Source organism: Cinclus cinclus, chromosome 3, assembly GCF_963662255.1.
Source record: "Cinclus cinclus chromosome 3, bCinCin1.1, whole genome shotgun sequence".
In the NCBI taxonomy this organism is placed as follows: Eukaryota; Metazoa; Chordata; class Aves; order Passeriformes; family Cinclidae; genus Cinclus; species Cinclus cinclus.
In genome coordinates, this window is record NC_085048.1 from 108,852,662 (window position 1) to 108,871,757 (window position 19,096).

Here is a 19,096-nt window from a genome sequence, read left to right on the forward strand (position 1 = left end):
CTGACCTTTTAGCTGGGCCAAAATTGACAAAATACTCAGGAAGGGTGTGCATCTGCCCCTGCTCTCTCCACTGCCCTTCCTAGTCATGGCATGCTCAGGGGCCTGAAGACACTCTGGATTGAGGACAAAGTGAAGGACTAGCATGGCTCAGCCTCCCACCGAGGTAAGGTGGGAGCTGGGCCGCTCTCTGGTGGGAGGAAGGGTCTTGTGCCAGCCTGGAGAGCCTGTGCACATTGCCAGGGAGCAGTTGTGCCCTGCAGGTGCCCCCTGCCATGAGCTGTGCTGCTGCCAGTGCCCCGTGGAGCTGTAGGGCTGCTGAGCTGTGGGGCAGGGAGAGGAGCAGGAGGCTGCATGTGCAGCTGAGCCATTGCTGGGAAGCACAGGGCTCTGGGCTCCCTGCTGTCCCAGGGCAGCCCAGAGGCCAGGGAGTTCCCCTGGGAGCTCTGTGGAAGTGGCTCAGGGTTTGCCCCTGGCCTGCCTCCAGAGGGTGATGGTAGGAGAATGTTTCCCTGTGCAGCTATTTATGAATTTCCAAGAAATGTGTTCTATGAAATATGGAGCTTCAGATGCTTTAGGTTTGCATTGCAGCCTCTGTTACATTTTGTGTCTCCATTTTGCAGACCTGCCTGGCTCCTGTGTTTCCACCAAGTTTTCTCTGGACATTCTTTTGTGCATTTACCCACAAAGTCCTTTCCTGCTGTCCAGAAGAGCTCTTTCCTCCAAGCCCAGGAAGAAGCTGCTGCCTATCCAAAGAGCGTTTGAAGACAAGGATTTATGCATTAGCCTGTATAGTTCCAGATGTACATATGTTCTGATAGTTATCTGTAGGTTTCAATAAATATATTTTGATTGTATCTTAATAATTTTGTTGTTATATTTTTTATTGTGTATATTTTTGGTGGTATGTTTTGTTTTTTTATATTTTATAGTTTTATATTTTTTCCCATTGACATGCTAAGGATGGCCAGGTCCTTGAGACCTTGAGATGGGGAAGGGAGAGCCTCCCTGATTTTGTGAGTTTCTCTGGGAGGGCGGGGCCAGTGTGGGGAAGGGGGCCAAGGCCACAAGATTCGAAGCAGGTAAAGGAGCGTGGGGGGGCAGTTACTGGTACTCACCCCTTTTTGGCTCTGGAAGGAGGAAGGCAGCTGGGAAACCTCACCGCGCCATCCCAGTGCCAGGAGCTGCCTCTTCTGGTGTTGGACCTCACACCCCTGCCAGAATGCTGTCCTGCTTCAGTTTGCTATCTCCAAGCATCCTGTTGGAGCACCGGGACCGACACTGCTCCAAGGATTCGTGAGCAGAGTCTCTCCTCCACCCTTCCCATCTGGGACACAGCTGCCATCACCCCCAGCTCTCCTGCAGCTGTGCAGGGATCCACACACCTGCCCTGTCCACTGGGAACCTGCCAGAGCTCACTGCCAATGGCGATGGTAACTGCACCAGGGGGGAAAAGAGCACACAACCAAAGGAACTGTGACTGGGTTCCTGTTAATTTCATAGTTATTGTTGTTTAGATTGGCCTTGTTGTATATTTAGTAGAGAACTGTTCTTCCTGTCCCCCTATCTTTCCCTGAGAACCTCTTGATTTCAAAATTATACTGACTCAGTGGGAAGGATTTTACTTTCTCCATTTCAAGGGAAGGTCCTGCTTTTTCCCTAGCACACACCTGTCCATTCAAACTAGGATACGGAGCATGAGGTGCAGGGCTGATGTGTGAAAGCATGAGGATCTCCTCCAAAGTAACTTGTTTAATTGTCCATTTTATTACTTCTCTATTTACTCCACACTACTAAGGCAAGGCAAGCTTTGCTTGCAGGCAAAACAGGCATGGGATACACTAGGGTCCCTTGCAGGATCAGCAGGGCTGGCAGTGACAAAGCAGGCAATCTGCTTCATGGTGAGCCACTACACAGCCACATCCCAATGTGGGTTTAAGTAGCATGGTATTATGGAGAACTCCTTTTCTGCATCAGATACCAAAAGAACGTCCACAGTTTCTGGTGGCTGTCAGCTGGAGCATTCCAGAGGCAACACGAGCTCTCAAGGCACTCAGTGTTCTCTAGTGTCAGAGGCAGAGACACACTTGAGGAGAGTCCATGTCAGGGGTCAGCCTTCCCAAACTGAGCAATGGATGCTTCTGCCACTAAAACTGACAGGAAATAAACAAACAAAATTTCTGTGCACACCAGGGCTACGTATGGATTAAATTATTTCTGTTTCACATCCCGGCCAGAACAACATCATGGTCAGAATATCATTGTTCCTAGATTCTCTAACACTAAAAATATTGCTGGAGAGTTTTTGTCATTCACATAGATTTGGTGACATCCAGACACAATCCATTTGGGTCCAAGTTCCATATTGCAGACGATGTCTTTGGGCAGCCTGCAAGTGTCTCAGCAGAGTATGAAAAGGGATGACAATACTGACACGATTTCTCTTTGCTACTTGAAATTTAAAAGCTTCGCTCGAGCCCACACTGGCAAAATTGTCCGAAGAGGCAATTCTTCCCCACAAAATGCTTCATCTCACTCAAACAAGAAAGCCACAAGCCAACAGTCTTCTTTACTCCTCCACTGCTTTATTTGGCTATTTCTCTAATAGGAAATAGCTTCATTTATTCCTACTTTGTTTCCTGTGTTCCACGAGGCGCGCGGCGGCTCCTCCGTTGGGTTCGCGGAGGCAACGGCAGAACGGCCGCGCGCTCCGGCGGCTCCGCAGCAGCAGCAGCAGCAGCAGCAGCAGCAGCAGCAGCAGCAGCAGCGCCTGTCTCGATCGGTTTTCCGCTCGAGTTCCCGCTCGCCCTCCGTGCCCTTCTCCCTCTCAGACTCCCTGTGATCCCGTTCAGTCCCCTCCTTTTTGCGCCTCTCCCAGCCCGGCTCATGCCGTGCCCCGCAAGGCGGCCGTGGGCGAGCCGGCCCCCTGCCCGCCCCTGTCGGGCACGCCGCGGTGCCGCCTCCGCGGGGCTCAGTCCGTACCGCCTGTGGCACCTTTTGAAGAGCCTGTGGACGAGCTCCTCGCTGCACTGGTGGCGGTGGTGGAGCAGCAGCGTCTCTTGGCTCCGCCTGGCGCGGGCCCTGGCGCTGGCCCGGCCCCGACCGAGGCCCCTCCCGCGGTTCCGCCCACAGCTGGCCCGCAGCCGCCCGGCTCCCGCCCCGCCGCCGGCGCATTCCCCCGAGCGAGCCTCGCCGCCCGGCAGTTCGGCCGCCGGCCCCGAGGCGCCGGAGCCCGGGGCGGCTCGGGAAGCAGCGGCGGCCGGGGCGGGCGGGTGCCCCGGGCAGAATGCCGAGAGCGCGGTGCCGTCCGCACGGGCGGAGAAGCCTCCCCTGGAGCAGCTGTACCGGGAGGGCCCGCTGCTGGGGAGCGGCGGCTTCGGCAGCGTTTACGCCGGGACCCGGCTCGCCGACGGCGTCCCGGTAAGAGACGGGGCCGGCTCGGAGCGGGGAGGGGGGCGGCGAGCGGCGGGCGGCGGGCGGCGAGCTGAGCCCTCCGCTCGCCTTGGCTTGCAGGTGGCCATCAAGCGAGTGTCCCGGGACCGCGTCTTGGAGTGGGCGCGGCTGGTGAGTGAGCGGGGCCAGCGGGAGCAGGCGGCGGGGCGTGGCGGGCGGGGTAAGGCCAGGCCCGGCCGGGTGGGAGCCGGGACGCTGCGATGGGAGCGAGCGTGGAGCGAGCGGGGGCCGCGCAGCGTCCCGGGCCATGGGCAATGGAGCTGCGGTGGCGCCGGGCAGGGGGTGGCGAAGGCGAGCGCAGCATCGGTGCCGCTGACGGCATGGCGGCTCCCCCGCAGCACGACGGCGCCCTTGTGCCCCTGGAGCTGGTGCTGCTCTGGATGGCGTCGTGGCCCGGCTTCCGCGGCATCGTGCGGCTCCTGGACTGGTTCGAGCTGCCCGACGGCTTCGCGCTGGTCATGGAGCGTCCGGAGCGCTGTCAGGACCTCTGGCACCTGCTGCACGCGGGGGGGTTCCTGCCAGAGCCCGTGGCGCGGGCGCTGTTCCGGCAGGTGCTGGGGACCGTGCGGCACTGCACCAGCCGCGGCGTCCTGCACCGCGACATCAAGGCCGAGAACGTGCTCGTTGACCTGGCCACCGGCGAGGCGAAGCTCATCGACTTCGGCTGCGGCACCATCCTGCAGGACACCTTCTACACCCAGATGGCTGGTGAGCCCAAAGCCAGGGCCCAGCCGGGCAGTGGAGCTTCTCCCCTGTGCTTCCACAGGTGGAACACACAGGGAGGGAGGGAGGGAGGGGGAACGCTTCTTCAGCCGGCTGCAGCCAAGTTGCATTTTGGCAGGAGCTGGGGCTGGCTTTTGAGGAGCTGGCTGGGAGGGAGGGAGCAATCAGCATTGGCCTGATGAGCTGTGCCCGTGTGCCATAGGAACGCGGGAGTACTACCCACCGGAGTGGATCCTCTTTGGCCGCTACCATGGCCAGCCAGCCACCATCTGGTCCCTGGGCATCCTGCTCTATCAGCTGGTGTGCAGGCACCTTCCTTTCAAAAGCAGAGAGGACATCGTCCGGGGACAGCTCTTCTTCCCGCCCCGGGTGTCTCAAGGTGGGGATGGGCCTTCAAGGCACGGGAGCAAGAACGGCTTTGGGAGAGGGCAGGTGGCACATAAGTGTCCTGCTGTTGCAGCTGGGGAGGAGGTTCATCTCCTGGGCTGAGCTGGACGAGGCGGCACGTGTGCCTCTGCTGCTCTCTTCCAGAAGAGAGGATGGATGGGAAGCTGTGCGAACAGCTCTGAGCACTCTTAGTGTGCTGTGGGCACTGTGAAATCTGGCAGAGCATGGACAGGAGCTGACCAGCAGTTTCTGGTTTCTCTCTGCAGAGTGCCAGCACCTGATCAGGTGGTGCTTATCCATGGACCCTGCAGACAGGCCATCCTTGGATGACCTTTCAGAACATTCTTGGGTGCAGAAGCCCCACCTGGCCCAGGAGACAGCAGAGATCCATCCCTCTGCACAGTAGAATCCAGGATGCCCGCAAGCAGCAGCTGCTCGTGTCTTGTGGCTCTCAAAGAATTCCCCAGAGCATTTCCCAGTGGCCCTGGCATGGAGCAGAGACCACAGCCAAGGAGGTGCTTCCTCAGGTCCCCGGCGATTTGTGGAGGGAGCGGCTCAGGGCTCCCCATCCTATTGGAGAAATTGTGGCACAGTGCAGTGAAGTTGCCACAGAGTGGAAGAGGGGAAACATCCCCCTGCAGCTCAATGGCCTCGTGATGTCCCCGCGAGCCAAGGCACATCTGGTGTGTTCTTCTGGAGATCAGCGCAGAGCAGGAGAACGCCGTTCTCGAGCTGGCCACTGGCAGGGCAAAGCTGATGGGCTTTGGTTGCAGCCCCTTCCTAGAGGACACGCTCTGCACCCCGACGAAATCAAGATGAGTCCCCAGGCGGTGCAGGGGTGGGGGGATGCTCGTGCCTCCAGGCATGGCAGGGCTCAGCCTGGCCACGTGCCGGAGGTTCCCCATGGGGTGGCAGTGGACAATATTAATCTTTCTGCCAACTGCTCAGCTGCTTTTTGGTGGGGCAGGGGATGGATGTTGTGGAAGGGGAGCCGGCTCCTGGCCTCGCTGACAGCTTCTTCCTGCCAGCATGGCACAGGCTGGGGTGGGGGCATCCGGCCTGACAAAAGCATGCATCCATGTGGATAGGGAGCAGCAGAGGGGGACGGGTTCTTTAGCCATGGCCCAGCTGCTCTGCTTTGCAGGCCCTTGAGGAAGGGGTAGGCATACAGGTGGGAAAGGTAGGGTTTTTCCCCACCACTGGAGAGATTTTAGTATCATAAAGAGCGGTCAGACCTTCCCCAGGCCCGTGAAACGGTGACAACCTTTGGTGCTTTTTCTTGTTTCCAGGTCTTGTTTTGAAATGACTTTCATGCAATTGTTCTTTGTTTTTTCCAGAAAGATTGCCACTTGTGTCCAGACCAGATGGAGAAGCACCGGCACCGTCCGTGGAGTGCATCCCGTGCCGGTGCTAGCCGGGGAGGGTCCACGGTGTGGATGTCCCCTGCAAAAGGATGAGGACCTTGTGTGGGATCGGCTCCTCTCCTGGCAGCAGGTCTCCAGAGGTGGGTACCCGGTTCCACAGCTCGGGTGGCAGAAGGGCTTAGGGCAAACGGCAGCAGGCACACGAGAATGTCGCTCTTGCAGCTGCTGAGGAGGTTGTTGTGCCATGCTTGAGCAGAAGAGGTGGAGCGTGTCCTGCCACGCTGCTCTCCTCTAACAAGGAGGGAATGGGCTGGGAGGTTTGGGCTCTGAGCACAGCCAGCAGCCTGGCCTGAGCATAGGCCGTGGTGGGACAGGGGGGAAAGGAGCCTGCTGCCACTGACCGTGGCTTTCTGGTTTCTGTCCCCAGGCTACCAGCAGCTCATGCCATGGAAACGGCACCGCTCGACCTGCCAGTCTGGGAGGGCTGGACGGCAGCAGGTGTTCATTTGCTGCCAAAAACAAATCATTCTTGTTACTAACATCATCATCATCATCATCGGAGCATTTCTTTCATCCTTTTTTCAAGCTTTTGGCCTCCCTTCTTCCACCGAAATCTCTTTGCCTCTTTCCTCATCCACTTGGTGGAATGGGTGGGGGGGTTTAAGTAACACAAAAAGTTCAGCAACAATTCCTGTTGCCAACTGCAGCAGTCTCTTCAAGAACCTGGAGTTGGTAGCCAGGCCCACATTTCACTTGGAAAGGAGAGTGGTTTGCAGGGACAAAGATGTCCCTCTGCTGCAAAAGCAGGGAGGAAATCAGAAGCAGCAAAATGCAATTTCAGCTCTACCCCCGCCCAAAGTTGTCTGCGTCTTTGCCCTCCACTCCAAAATAGGCAGGCAAGGCTGGACTTGAACAAGGTTCAAGTCCTTCATGGTCTCTTGGCATTAAAGGGATCAAGTAAAACTCTCGTATGCAGTAATTGGAGTACAGCTACTGTAGGGATAAAGGAAATGTTGGGAGCTGGGACATCCTTCTTGTCTCCTTTGTCTCCGCAGGTGTTGTAGCCTGGATAGCTGTTAAGATGGTTGCAGGTAAAGGAGCAGCAAGGGCCTTTGTATGGGATCCACGGAGATGCTTATTTCAGCCACTGCGTGGATAGTCCAGGGTCAGAGGCAAAGACAAAGGGGAACGTCGGGGTGAGGGTCCAGGTTGAAGCAGATGGGTGTCCTGGGCAGGGGGAGCATCAGGGAGCACTTACCAGGGGACATGGGGGTGGCACAAAGGTGGGGTTAGGGCATGGGAGCCAACAGGGAAACAGGGTGGGAGTGACCAAAAGCCTGAGAGACAGGGAGAGGGCAGGGGGCTGGCCCAGGGAACAGAACAGGGCTACATTGGCATGACAGAACAGGGCTTGCTATGAGAGAAGCCTCTCGTGTCTCCCTAACTAGGGAATGCCTTTTAGGGTCTCCACAGTGGGGTGTTTTGGGTTCAGTTTGAGTTTGGGTGGAGATACTGCTTTAGTGTAGTGGTTTTGGATTGTTAATTTGAACGTTTTTAGTTGTGAGATAGGATTAGGAGGAAGATAAAACAGGCTTAGCATTAAATGGTACAAAGACAAACTTTATTACCAGAAACTATAGGGGAAAAAAGAAGAAGAAAAATTAGAATAAAACTTCAGACTACTCTTCTTCTTTCCACACATTTGTTTTTTTTGCATTGACAGCATACAAAGAACAACTCAGTTCGTTTACCTTTTCTAAAATAGTCATTTACTTGTTTCTTTCAGAGAGGAGATTCTTCAGCCTATAGAGATTTTTTCATAAGAAACCATTTGTAAGTGGTCTTGCTGTTCTAGTGTTTAGCCGTCAGGGAGGATAGAGATCTGGTTATTATGTAATATTTTTTTTCTCAACTAACATTTTAATTCATAACTAATACTGAGGACCATATCAACTTATGAGGCACACTTAAAGGATTATAATAGTTGAAACAAAAGCTTACTCCACTTTTAAAAATAGAGGGTGTTTTTCTTCTTCTTCCCTAGGGAGAAGCAGGGGTTTTTTCACTATTTAAACCTAGGGCACTTACAGCAATTTTAACATTGATTTAATTTAACACCAACGCTTCTTCTTACATCTAGAGTTAGAATCTTTAATCCACCCCATATTTTTTTATGTGTTATAGGGAAACAACGGATGCTTTTCTATAGCATAAAAAAAAGGGAAGAATTTCAGTCTATGTCTTCCTTCCCTCAGCTGAGACTTGACTCTTCTCGTACTTTGAATTTGGTGTTTTTTGTGCTGTTTTTGTACATATTATCATTTTGGTTCTCTTTTTTTTTTTCCCACAGGACAGAGAATAAAGTATTTGTAAAGTCATATTTTGGGCAGTGAAAAAGTTAATATTTTGCCGGGGCAGGAGAGGGTTCTGTGATTGTTTTTAGGTGGGGCGGCCGGAGCTCTTTACGATAAGGAGCCTTCTAAGGCCGCGCCGGGGCCGGGCTGGGATTGTAGGGCCCGGCCAGAAAGCGGAGATGAGTTTTTTGGTTGTAAGGTTGTTTTTTGGCGTTTGCTGTACGTGATGTTAGTGGTGGGCTGGTGGTTTTCCTTTTCCTTTTGCCAGCAGCCGAGGTTGGGGCCCTTGCCAGATCGGGGCCCAGCTGTCTCTCCCCCAGGCCGTGTGGGCGGTGAGGCAGGCCTTTTTTCCACCTTTATCTCTTACTGTTCACTTCCTCTTGCTGGAAACGGGATTGTTGGAACACTTCAGAGGAGACGGCTTATCCATAGTGTTCTGTTTTAAATTGTCTAAAACCGTGTGAGACAGATGGCTTCACATAGGAACATCCCCAGGGCTGCTGAGGGGAAGGCACCACTTTATTTGTTGTGAAGAGAAGTAATCAAAATCCGCAACCAACAAGCTGCAAGGCAGAACGGAGTGGGAATTACAGAAATAAAGGCCTTGAAAAGCAGCTTAGGAAAGCAGCTACTTCCTAGACAGTGCCAAACCCTCCGACCTGGCCTGGCCGGGCCCAGGGCTGACTGCCCTTGGGAAGGGAAGGGAAGGGGATGGAGCTGGGGTGGGGGCTCTGTGGCCATGGAAACGAGAGAACCACGGGCCAGCGCGTCACAAAGGGGCAGCCCCGCAAGGGGCTGTGAAGGTTGTGGTTGACACGGACACAGTGGCAGGAGACACGTCTGGCTCTGCCTGTCTGTGCCGACTGCTGGCGATTGGAGTCACCCCACCTTGTTCTAGGGCTGGGGACCGAGCTCCTATCGCCGTCTGCTCCGAGACAGTTCCCAAATTCAACCCCAGGTACTTCTGCGAGACAGAAGCACGGGTTCAAAGATGGATTTTACTGGAAAAGGAAAGACCACGGAAGGAAAAGGTGAGGATAGAAAGGAGCTGAAAGGCCCGAGTCAAATGGAGACAAATTCCACCAGATTTCAGGGAAAATTGGTCCATGGTGGTCAGTTCTGGCTCTGTGTCAGAGTTGGTGGCTGTGAGCTACAGGTGATCTTGCAAGGACAGCCCTGGCATCATAACATTCTACCTTTAGTTTACTCTGCTTCCTGCTTTTTGACAGTAGCCAAATCACTCATACTGTCAGCCAGGACAGGGACTGTGGCCATGACAAATACAACGTGGTCATGTGATGCAAATTCTGCTTCTTTCTTTGCCATCAACGTTGGGTCTCACTACTGATAAATTTCCTGTTCTTCCTCTGCTTGGTGATTGGGTCCAACACTGAGGATGACAGGATAATATAAAAACCCCAGCAAGGCCTGCCTGCATGCTGAGAGGTCTCTGTAGCTTGCAGAAATAGCATTCGTCGCTGTGAGGGTCTTTCCTGGGTTTTGACAAAGCCAATCTCTAGAAGGGATCCTTATTCCCCTGTTATTATTGGATCCTTGCACCTTTCACTTCAGACTTGCTAACTCAATAGTGTTTGGAGGAATTAAACACAGGCTAATCTAAGGAAAACTAAAACCAAACAATTGTTTTTAAAAATATCAAATATCCCTTAAGTGCCACACCCGTTAGACGTGTTGATGCTGGGATAGAGGTGGGCATTGACCAACGTCACTTCTTCCCTTGTGAGAGTGTCTCAGCCTCCCACCGAGGTAAGGTGGGAGCTGGGCCACTCTCTGGTGGGAGGAAGGGTCTTGTGCCAGCCTGGAGAGCCTGTGCACATTGCCAGGGAGCAGTTGTGCCCTGCAGGTGCCCCCTGCCATGAGCTGTGCTGCTGCCAGTGCCCCGTGGAGCTGTAGGGCTGCTGAGCTGTGGGGCAGGGAGAGGAGCAGGAGGCTGCATGTGCAGCTGAGCCATTGCTGGGAAGCTCAGGGCTCTGGGCTCCCTGCTGTCCCAGGGCAGCCCAGAGGCCAGGGAGTTCCCCTGGGAGCTCTGTGGAAGTGGCTCAGGGTGTGCCCTTGGCCTGCCTCAAGGGGCTGATGGCAGGAGCAGGTTTCCTTTTGAAGCTATTTTCCAGGAAAGTTTCCAGGAAATGTGTCCCATGAAACATGGAACTTCAGATGCTTTTGTTTTGCTTTGCAGCCTCTTGTTACATTTTGTGTCTCCACTTTGCAGGCCTGACTGGCTACCCTCTTGCCAAGAGGTTTTCCCTGGCAAATCCTTCTATGCTCCTTCCCTCCAAGCCATTGCCTCCCATCCAGAAGGGCTCTCCTTCAACCAAGTCAAATATGATGTCCAGACGAGAGCGGGACAATGGGAAAAATGGCACTGGCTACAAGGAGGACAATATTAGAAACAACCGGGACCAGGATTCAGAGGGAAAAGCACATAAGGTAAGGCAACCAAGATATGTCCTGTGTGGCAGATTTTCAGTTTATGTCCTGTAAGCAGAGATCGGAGACCATTAACTGTGGTGTGAGCCTAAGGAAGAAGGTGAGCAAAGTAGGATCTCAGCTGGACTCTGCACTTCAGGCTGTCTTTGCAATGGGTGTGTAGTGCAGATTTCAAGTCCTCACTGTGTATCTATAGCAGGAGAGGGCTTTGAAAGGTTTCTGGGCTCTGTCATGGTTGCTCCTCTGTCTTGTAGCTGAGAAAACACCAACAAGAAGGCAGCGCTGCTAAAGTTGTCTGCTCCAGCTAAGCAATCCTCCTGCATTCAGTAACCCACGGGTATCTGTGAACCATATCTATGTCTTGGTGGTGGTTTCCATCAGCTCTGTCTGGTGGGGATGGAAAAAGGAGTTTGCTGGAACAGGCAGTCCTGCAAAGTCAGTTCCAGGTTGACACAGCATTTGAGCTGTACAGCCATGGCCTCCTACACAGTTGTCTCTGATGCTATTTCTAGATTTCTTCAGCTTCTGGGCAGCTGTGTGCTGTGGCATGGCTTTGTCCAGAGAGAAGGGATGGGAGGTGGCCATGGGGAGAGCAGCCCCAAGCCCAGGCACACGATTGCCTTTGCAGCAGGGCCAGCACCTGCAGTTGTTCTGGGTTTGCCATGGGGTGCAGGAGGAGGCAAATGAGCAACAGCTCTGGCAAACAGAATGTCCAATCAAAGGCTGATGTACTTGATTCCAGCCTTGCTGAGGAAGGGCCCAGTGTATCCCTGACAGGATGTGGTCCTTTAACTGTAGTTTGAAGAGGACTTGATTTGGGGCTTTAGTTGTGCCAGAAAGGAAGGGACACTTAAAGAATGGTGTGCACCTGCCCCTCCTACCTCCACCCTCCTTCCTGGTCATGGCATGGGGGCCCTGGAGCAACTTGGGCAAGCAGAGACCTTGCAGAGAGCAGCAGGGCAGGGAGCTCTGCTGAACTTCCTAAATGCCAGTGAGCCTGAGATGATGGAGGTGTGGGAGCTGGAGAGCACGGAGCATCGCGAGAGCTCAGCAGCTTCTGGGCTGAAAGGCTGCTGGGCAACTGTAAGAGGGAAGGGCAGCAGCAGAAGAATTGAGGGGTTTGAGAAAAGCAGGTTCTGACAACCTGCAGAATGGCTTTGTGGGGACTTGGTTGGTGATCAGCACTGGCTGTGAGGTGCCTAAGAGACAGGGAGAGAACAGTGATCTGAACCCGTTCCCATACCATCCAAAAGGCCAGTGGAGGCAGTGGCACTGCAGAACTTGGTGATACCAACCATGTGGATTCCAGCTGGGAGTGTAGCTGCAATTGCAGACAAATGAGCAGGAAGAGAGAGGTGGCAAATTGGGGAGATGGTCTCTCCCTCACCAATTCCCTTTCCTATGCCACCCTTCCCCTTCCTAGGACAATCTGCTATATATGATATTGACTTTTCCTGTCAGGGCATGTGTAACTGTCTTGAGTCATGAATGAGGGCAAGGGTGGATGCTATATTTGAGCACTGTGTACCACTCTTTCCAGGCATCCTTGCTGTATCCCAGAGGTGGGGATATGAAGAAGGGGTCATTGGGGCTGCCTTTGGTCCCCCCTATACCCAAGGCAGTCAGTCCCAGTGTTGGCAGTGCTGCAGGGTCTCTGCGCAGCTCTCTGCAGCTGGATGTCCAAGGGTCCCAGGAGATGAGGTAAGCCAAGGTGTCTGCTGCTCCACTCTGCTGTTCAGCTCCCTCTTGCCATCTTGTGAGGTTCCTTTGCACAGTCAGCTCTCTCCCATGTACTTAGGCAAACCTCTGTGTATTCACCATTTGGCCCATCTGTGATGATCCAGCTCCATGTCAAACCCCACACCATGTGTCCCAAGAGCAGAGGTGGTGGTGGTGGGGAAGAGGAGGCAGGGCTTAAAAGCATCTGAAGATGGGTCCTCTGCTGGGCTTGGTATTGATTCCCTCTGTAATGTTTGTGGTGTCATTTGGGAACTGTATTGCATGGGTCTGTCTCCTGAAGATGATAGAATACTGTGATCCTTGAGTCTGAAGTTCAGCACGCAAAAATTACGTTTTGCCAAATATTAGCTGCTGGAGAGGCGTCTGGACAGTCAGGTGCTGCCTCTGTAAACATGCTGTGGAACTTGTCTGTTTCTTGGCCTCCGGTCTGAAATGAGCTCCCAGAGAAGTTTGGTTTATAGATGTGTAAGCCAATCAATGTTTAATGCTTAGATCTTGCCTTAAAATCAAAGAGGGAAAGGTTCTAAAGAAGTTTTATAGGATGGTACCTGATGGAAAGATATTGGCTTGGATATGTTTGAGGAAATGTAGCTGTCAAGCTTATCCGAGTGATTACAATAATGAATGTGTCACAGAAATATCATTCCTATTGAAAAGCTTAGGTAGGGCTTTAAAAGTGCAATCTGAATATCCTTGGCTATCAGCTGAGTTGGAAAAGGCCTTTTCCTTCTTGGAAGATCAAGGAGGTGGAATATCCTTCTCAGAACACTCCAGTGCTCTGACCACATGTAGCACGAGACTGGCACCAGCGCAAGGCATGAGCAGGCAAAGCCAAGCTTTGTCAGCAGAAGCAAAGTAGCTGCCCTCCATACAGACTCGTGTCTCAGCTTAGCAACCTTTGCTGCTTCAGAGAGGCTGTAGGAGCCCGCCAAGTTTCAAAAGGAGAGACACCACAATTGGGGAGCTATGATGCAAGTTGGAGAATGACTGCTGTGTTTCAGCTGGAGCTTGGCCAGCTCTGTCTGACTGCAGCAACTGAAAGCTTAAGGACAATTAATCAGCTTTGCATCTTGTTGGCTTGATGTCTCTTGCATTTCCTCCTTCATCAGAGTGAACAAGCTAGGAAAGATTGCCTCCTCTCATGCTACACCTCTTCCCTCCCTTCTCTTTCTCCCTCCTCATATGTGCTTTTGTTCTCCCTTTCTCAAGGCCAAGACCGAGCGGCAGCATCAAAGAGAAGTCTGAACATGCAGGTAGGTACAGGGCATGTCGGTCCTAAAATGACCATTGGCATATTGAATCAGAGGTGACATCTTGAAAACTTGGTTATGAACCATGGTTTTAAGAATTTCTTTAAATTTGTTTCAATTCCTTGATGGCCTCAGTGGACTGTCCCAGAGCCCAGTCACTGGGATTATGCTCCGGGGATGCTCTGAAAACTCCTCTAATGTGAAGTCTTAGGTGGCATAAGCTGGAGTGGTATCTTGAGGCCCTGGAAATGCATTGCAGGAAACAAAACATTCCTCTCCATTCTTTGCCTGCCTTTTATCTCCCTGAAGCCTTTCTAGTGTTGCAATTAGAACCAAAAAAAGAAAGCATTTAGCAGGAAATGAGAAATATTCCCACTCCTTCCTCCTGCCCTTCAAGGAGAAAACCTTTAACTTGGGGTATATTCTGAGCTGAACCCTTTGAGATCGGAAGGAAAGTCATGGAAATTGCCTGGTTTTTCACTGGGAGAAATAGGGAAACCTCCTGTGAGAGAAAGTCCTTTTGAATTTTCCAGTTTTGGAGAAGGACAATTCCAAATGGATGCAGCATATGCAGGGTCTGAGTTTGTCATCCTCTGACAGCACAGGCCCAAAGCCACCTATGGCAGGTTCACCATGGCAAATCTCTTGCCCGACTGCCTCTGCCTGTGTCAGTGTTGCAAGATGAGGCTGGGGGAGGAGATGCCTTCTGCCTTGTCCCCCTGTCCCTGCCTTGCCTGATCCCTGACAAGTAGAATTGTGCCAGACAAAATGCGGTCTCTGGTGCATCTGTGCCAGCCAATGCCTTTGAGTTGAAAGCCTCCATCAAAGCCTGTTGTTGTTGTTGTTCCTTTGCCATTTTGGGGCATGTCATGATAGGAGAGTTGAGATTTGAAGAAATAGTTGTGCTGATGCAGAAAAAGGGATCAGATGCCCAGGCCCCTTTGCTCTGGGTTAGTTCTGCCAAATCCTGGGCAGAGGCCCTTTGGAATGACTCCTTAATTGGTGATATGCAGTTGGAATGCTTAATGCAGCTAGGGAGAAGTATTGCTCAATAAGTAAGGTGACATTTTTGCTGGATTAGTTCTGGACTGGCAATGAGCTGTATCATTACTCCTTATCTGGTGTGCTTTTACAAATGACCTGTTCCATCTACAGGGATAAAGAAATACAGATTTATACAAGGTCTTCTTTTGATGATCTGCCCTATGGCATTTCCACCAAGAGAATTTGGAATTGTTTTTAACTGCAATGATCAGAAATGTTTGGATGTAGGTCTTATGTTGGGTTTTGGGTTCTCTGCAGGAAAGAAAGCAGGGAAAAAACCCATGAAGCAAAACCCATGAAGCAATAAAGCTTCGCAAAAACAGAATGTTTGCAAGCCAGTGTGTCCCCCACAGATATGGGCTCCTTGAATACTGGGGACAAGCAATGGGGAAGGCAAAGCATCTTTTACCTCTAATGTGGGTTGCCATCATTCATGAGCCTGCCCTTCCTTTGTTGCAAAAGGAAATAAAGGCAACCAACAATGCCAACCCAGAACTGAGTGGGTGTTACAGAAACAAGTGCCATGAAATCTAGCGTTGGAAAGGAATGATTTCCTAGGTGTAATTGTCAAATTCTGGAGACCACTGTGGGTTGCCAGCTGTTTGGAAGGAAAGAGATCCCTAAGTAGTGGGGTGGCAATGAGAAACACATAAGCAATGCAGTAGAAGCTCTCTTTCCTGGCTTGCCAGCACCATACTGTTCAGAGTAATTAAAGTGATACTAATTTCCTGAAAAATAAAAGCAAAGCAATTTTCTGAATAACTAAAAAGACCCCTTGGTTGCCTCATCCATTAGATGTATTGGTTCTACAGGTGGGAGTTCACCTAACTCACTTGTTCCCTTGTGAGCATGGCTCAGCCTCCCACCGAGGTAAGGTGGGAGCTGGGCCGCTCTCTGGTGGGAGGAAGGGTCTTGTGCCAGCCTGGAGAGCCTGTGCACATTGCCAGGGAGCAGTTGTGCCCTGCAGGTGCCCCCTGCCATGAGCTGTGCTGCTGCCAGTGCCCCGTGGAGCTGTGGGGCTGCTGAGCTGTGGGGCAGGGAGAGGAGCAGGAGGCTGCATGTGCAGCTGAGCCATTGCTGGGAAGCACAGGGCTCTGGGCTCCCTGCTGTCCCAGAGCAGCCTAGAGGCCATGGAGTTCCCCTGGTTACTCTGCGAAGTGGCTCAGGGTGTGCCCCTGGCCTGCCTCACGTGGCTGCTGTTACGTGCATGTTTCCCTGTGCAGCTGTTTAAAAGTTTTGAGGAAATGTGTTCCATGGTATATGGAGCATTAGATGCTTTAGCTTTGCATCTCAGCCTCTGTTCTATTTTGTGTCTCCACATTGCAGGCCTGACTAGGTTCATGTTTTCCAAGTTGTTCCGGCCATCTCCCTCCATGCTCCTTCCCTCTAAACCGTTGCCTCCCATCCAGAAGAGCTCTCGTTCTTCTAAACCAATTAAAATCTGCAGTGTGGAGCAGGAGGGTGGGAAAAATGGCAGCAGCACCAGTGACAGTAAGAACAAGCAGGAGCTGGATTCAGAGGGAAAAATGCATAAGGTAAGAAGACCAAGATAAGTCCATGTGATAGATTTTCAGATTATGTGCTGCAGGCAGAGTTTTGAGACTTTTTCCTATGGTGTGAGGCAAGGGAAACCCCTGAGTAAAGGAAGGTCTCAGCTGGACTCTGCACTTCAGGCTGTCTTTGCAAATGGGTGTGTAGTGCAGATTTCAAGTCCTCACTGTGTATCTATAGCAGGAGAGGGCTTTGAATGGTTTCTGGGTTCTGTCATGGTTGCTCCTCTGTCTTGTAGCTGAGGAAACACCAACAAGAAGGCAGCGCTGCTAAAGTTGTCTGCTCCAGCTAAGCAATCCTCCTGCATTCAGTAACCTACGGGTATCTGTGAACCATGTCTATGTTTTGGTGGTGGTTTCCATCAGCTCTGTCTGGTGGGGATGGAAAAAGGAGTTTGCTGGAACAGGCAGTCCTGCAAAGTCAGTTCCAGGTTGACACAGCGTTTGAGCTGTACAGCCATGGCCTCCTACACAGTTGTCTCTGATGCTATTTCTAGATTTCTTCAGCTTCTGGGCAGCTGTGTGCTGTGGCATGGCTTTGTCCAGAGAGAAGGGATGGGAGGTGGCCATGGGGAGAGCAGCCCCAAGCCCAGGCACACGATTGCCTTTGCAGCAGGGCCAGCACCTGCAGTTGTTCTGGGTTTGCCATGGGGTGCAGGAGGAGGCAAATGAGCAACAGCTCTGGCAAACAGAATGTCCAATCAAAGGCTGATGTACTTGATTCCAGCCTTGCTGAGGAAGGGCCCAGTGTATCCCTGACAGGATGTGGTCCTTTAACTATAGTTTGAAGAGGACTTGATTTGGGGCTTTAGTTGTGCCAGAAAGGAAGGGACACTTAAAGAATGGTGTGCACCTGCCCCTCCTACCTCCACCCTCCTTCCTGGTCATGGCATGGGGGCCCTGGAGCAACTTGGGCAAGCAGAGACCTTGCAGAGAGCAGCAGGGCAGGGAGCTCTGCTGAACTTCCTAAATGCCAGTGAGCCTGAGATGATGGAGGTGTGGGAGCTGGAGAGCACGGAGCATCGCGAGAGCTCAGCAGCTTCTGGGCTGAAAGGCTGCTGGGCAACTGTAAGAGGGAAGGGCAGCAGCAGAAGAATTGAGGGGTTTGAGAAAAGCAGGTTCTGACATCCTGCAGAATGGCTTTGTGGGGACTTGGCTGGTGATCAGCACTGGCTGTGAGGTGCCTAAGGGGCAGGGAGAGAACAGTGATCTGAACCCATTCCCATACCATCCAAAAGGCCAGTGGAGGCAGTGGCACTGCAGAACATGCTGATGCCAAACATGTGGATTCCTGCTGGGATGGTCTCTCCCTCACCAATTCCCTTTCCTATGCCACCCTTCCCCTTCCTAGGACAATCTGCTATATATGATATTGACTTTTCCTGTCAGGGCATGTGTAACTGTCTTGAGTCATGAATGAGGGCAAGGCTGGATGCTATATTTGAGCACTGTGTACCACTCTTTCCAGGCATCCTTGCTGTATCCCAGAGGTGGGGATATGAAGAAGGGGTCATTGGGGCTTCCTTTGGTCCCCCCTATACCCAAGGCAGTCAGTCCCAGTGTTGGCAGTGCTGCAGGGTCTCTGCTCAGCTCTGTGCAGCTGGATGTCCAAGGGTCCCAGGAGATGAGGTAAGCCAAGGTGTCTGCTGCTCCACTCTGCTGTTCAGCTCCCTCTTGCCATCTTGTGAGGTTCCTTTGCACAGTCAGCTCTCTCCCATGTACTTAGGGAAACCTCTGTGTATTCACCATGTGGCCCATCTGTGATGATCCAGCTCCATGTCAAACCCCACACCGCATGTCACAAGGGCAGAGGTGGTGGTGGTGGGGAAGAGGAGGCAGGGCTTAAAAGCATCTGAAGATGGGTCCTCTGCTGGGCTTGGTATTGATTCCCTCTGTAATGTTTGTGGTGTCATTTGGGAACTGTATTGCATGGGTCTGTCTCCTGAAGGTGATAGAATACTATAATCCGTGACTGCCACCTTCAGCACCCACAAGCATATGCTTGTAGAAATATTGGCTGCTGGAGAGGGGTCTGCGAATTCTAGTATTGCTTTTTTTACTTTTAACACGGGGTGCTGTTGTTCATGTTGCAACATTCCTTTGTTGTAAAGAGAAATATAAACAGCACATAAAACCCAATCCAGAACTCAGTGGGAGTTGCAAATAGAAAGGCCATGAAATCTAGCTTAGGAAAGCAATTACCTCCTGGGAGTTATTGTCAGATTCTGGACATCTCTGTGGGTTGGCATCTGTTTGGAAGGGAAGGGATCCCAAAGACAATGTCAGGCATAACTTCTATCTTCCTTGGCCTCCACTGTGAACTGAGATTCCAGGGAAGTTTTGGGTTATAGATGTACGATTTAATCAGTGTTTAATATAGAGGCCTGGATTTAAAATCCAAGAGGTCATGGTGCTAGAGAAGAGTTCTAGCACTGTACCTGATGGAAAGATTGGTTTGGAAATGTGTGATAAAATGTAGCTGTCATGCTTATCTGAGTTAGAAAGAAGGATAAATAAGAAGAAAGAAGGACTCAGGAGTATCATTCCTATTGAAGAGCTTAGGTAGGGCTTTGAAAGTGCAATCTGAATATCCTTGGCTATCAGCTGAGTTGGAAAAAGTAGTTTTCTTATTCAAAAAGCAAGGAGGTGGAATATCCTTCTCAGAACACTCCAGTGCTCTGACCACATGTAGCACGAGACTGGCACCAGCGCAAGGCATGAGCAGGCAAAGCCAAGCTTTGTCAGCAGAAGCAAAGTAGCTGCCCTCCATACAGACTCGTGTCTCA

The 19,096-nt window shown here is 51.9% G+C and overlaps 1 protein-coding gene across 1 annotated transcript; it reads left to right on the forward strand.

Moving 5' to 3' along the window:
* Positions 1 to 3,312: 3,312 nt before the first annotated feature.
* Positions 3,313 to 4,945, forward strand: LOC134042273 (serine/threonine-protein kinase pim-1-like; the record flags this gene model as incomplete). The annotated part of the gene is made up of 5 exons (XM_062489448.1): positions 3,313 to 3,417; positions 3,511 to 3,561; positions 3,789 to 4,158; positions 4,376 to 4,552; positions 4,827 to 4,945. Coding segments are annotated over 5 exons (822 nt in total), but the record flags the coding sequence as incomplete, so codon positions are not given.
* Between the last annotated feature and the right edge of the window lie 14,151 nt (positions 4,946 to 19,096).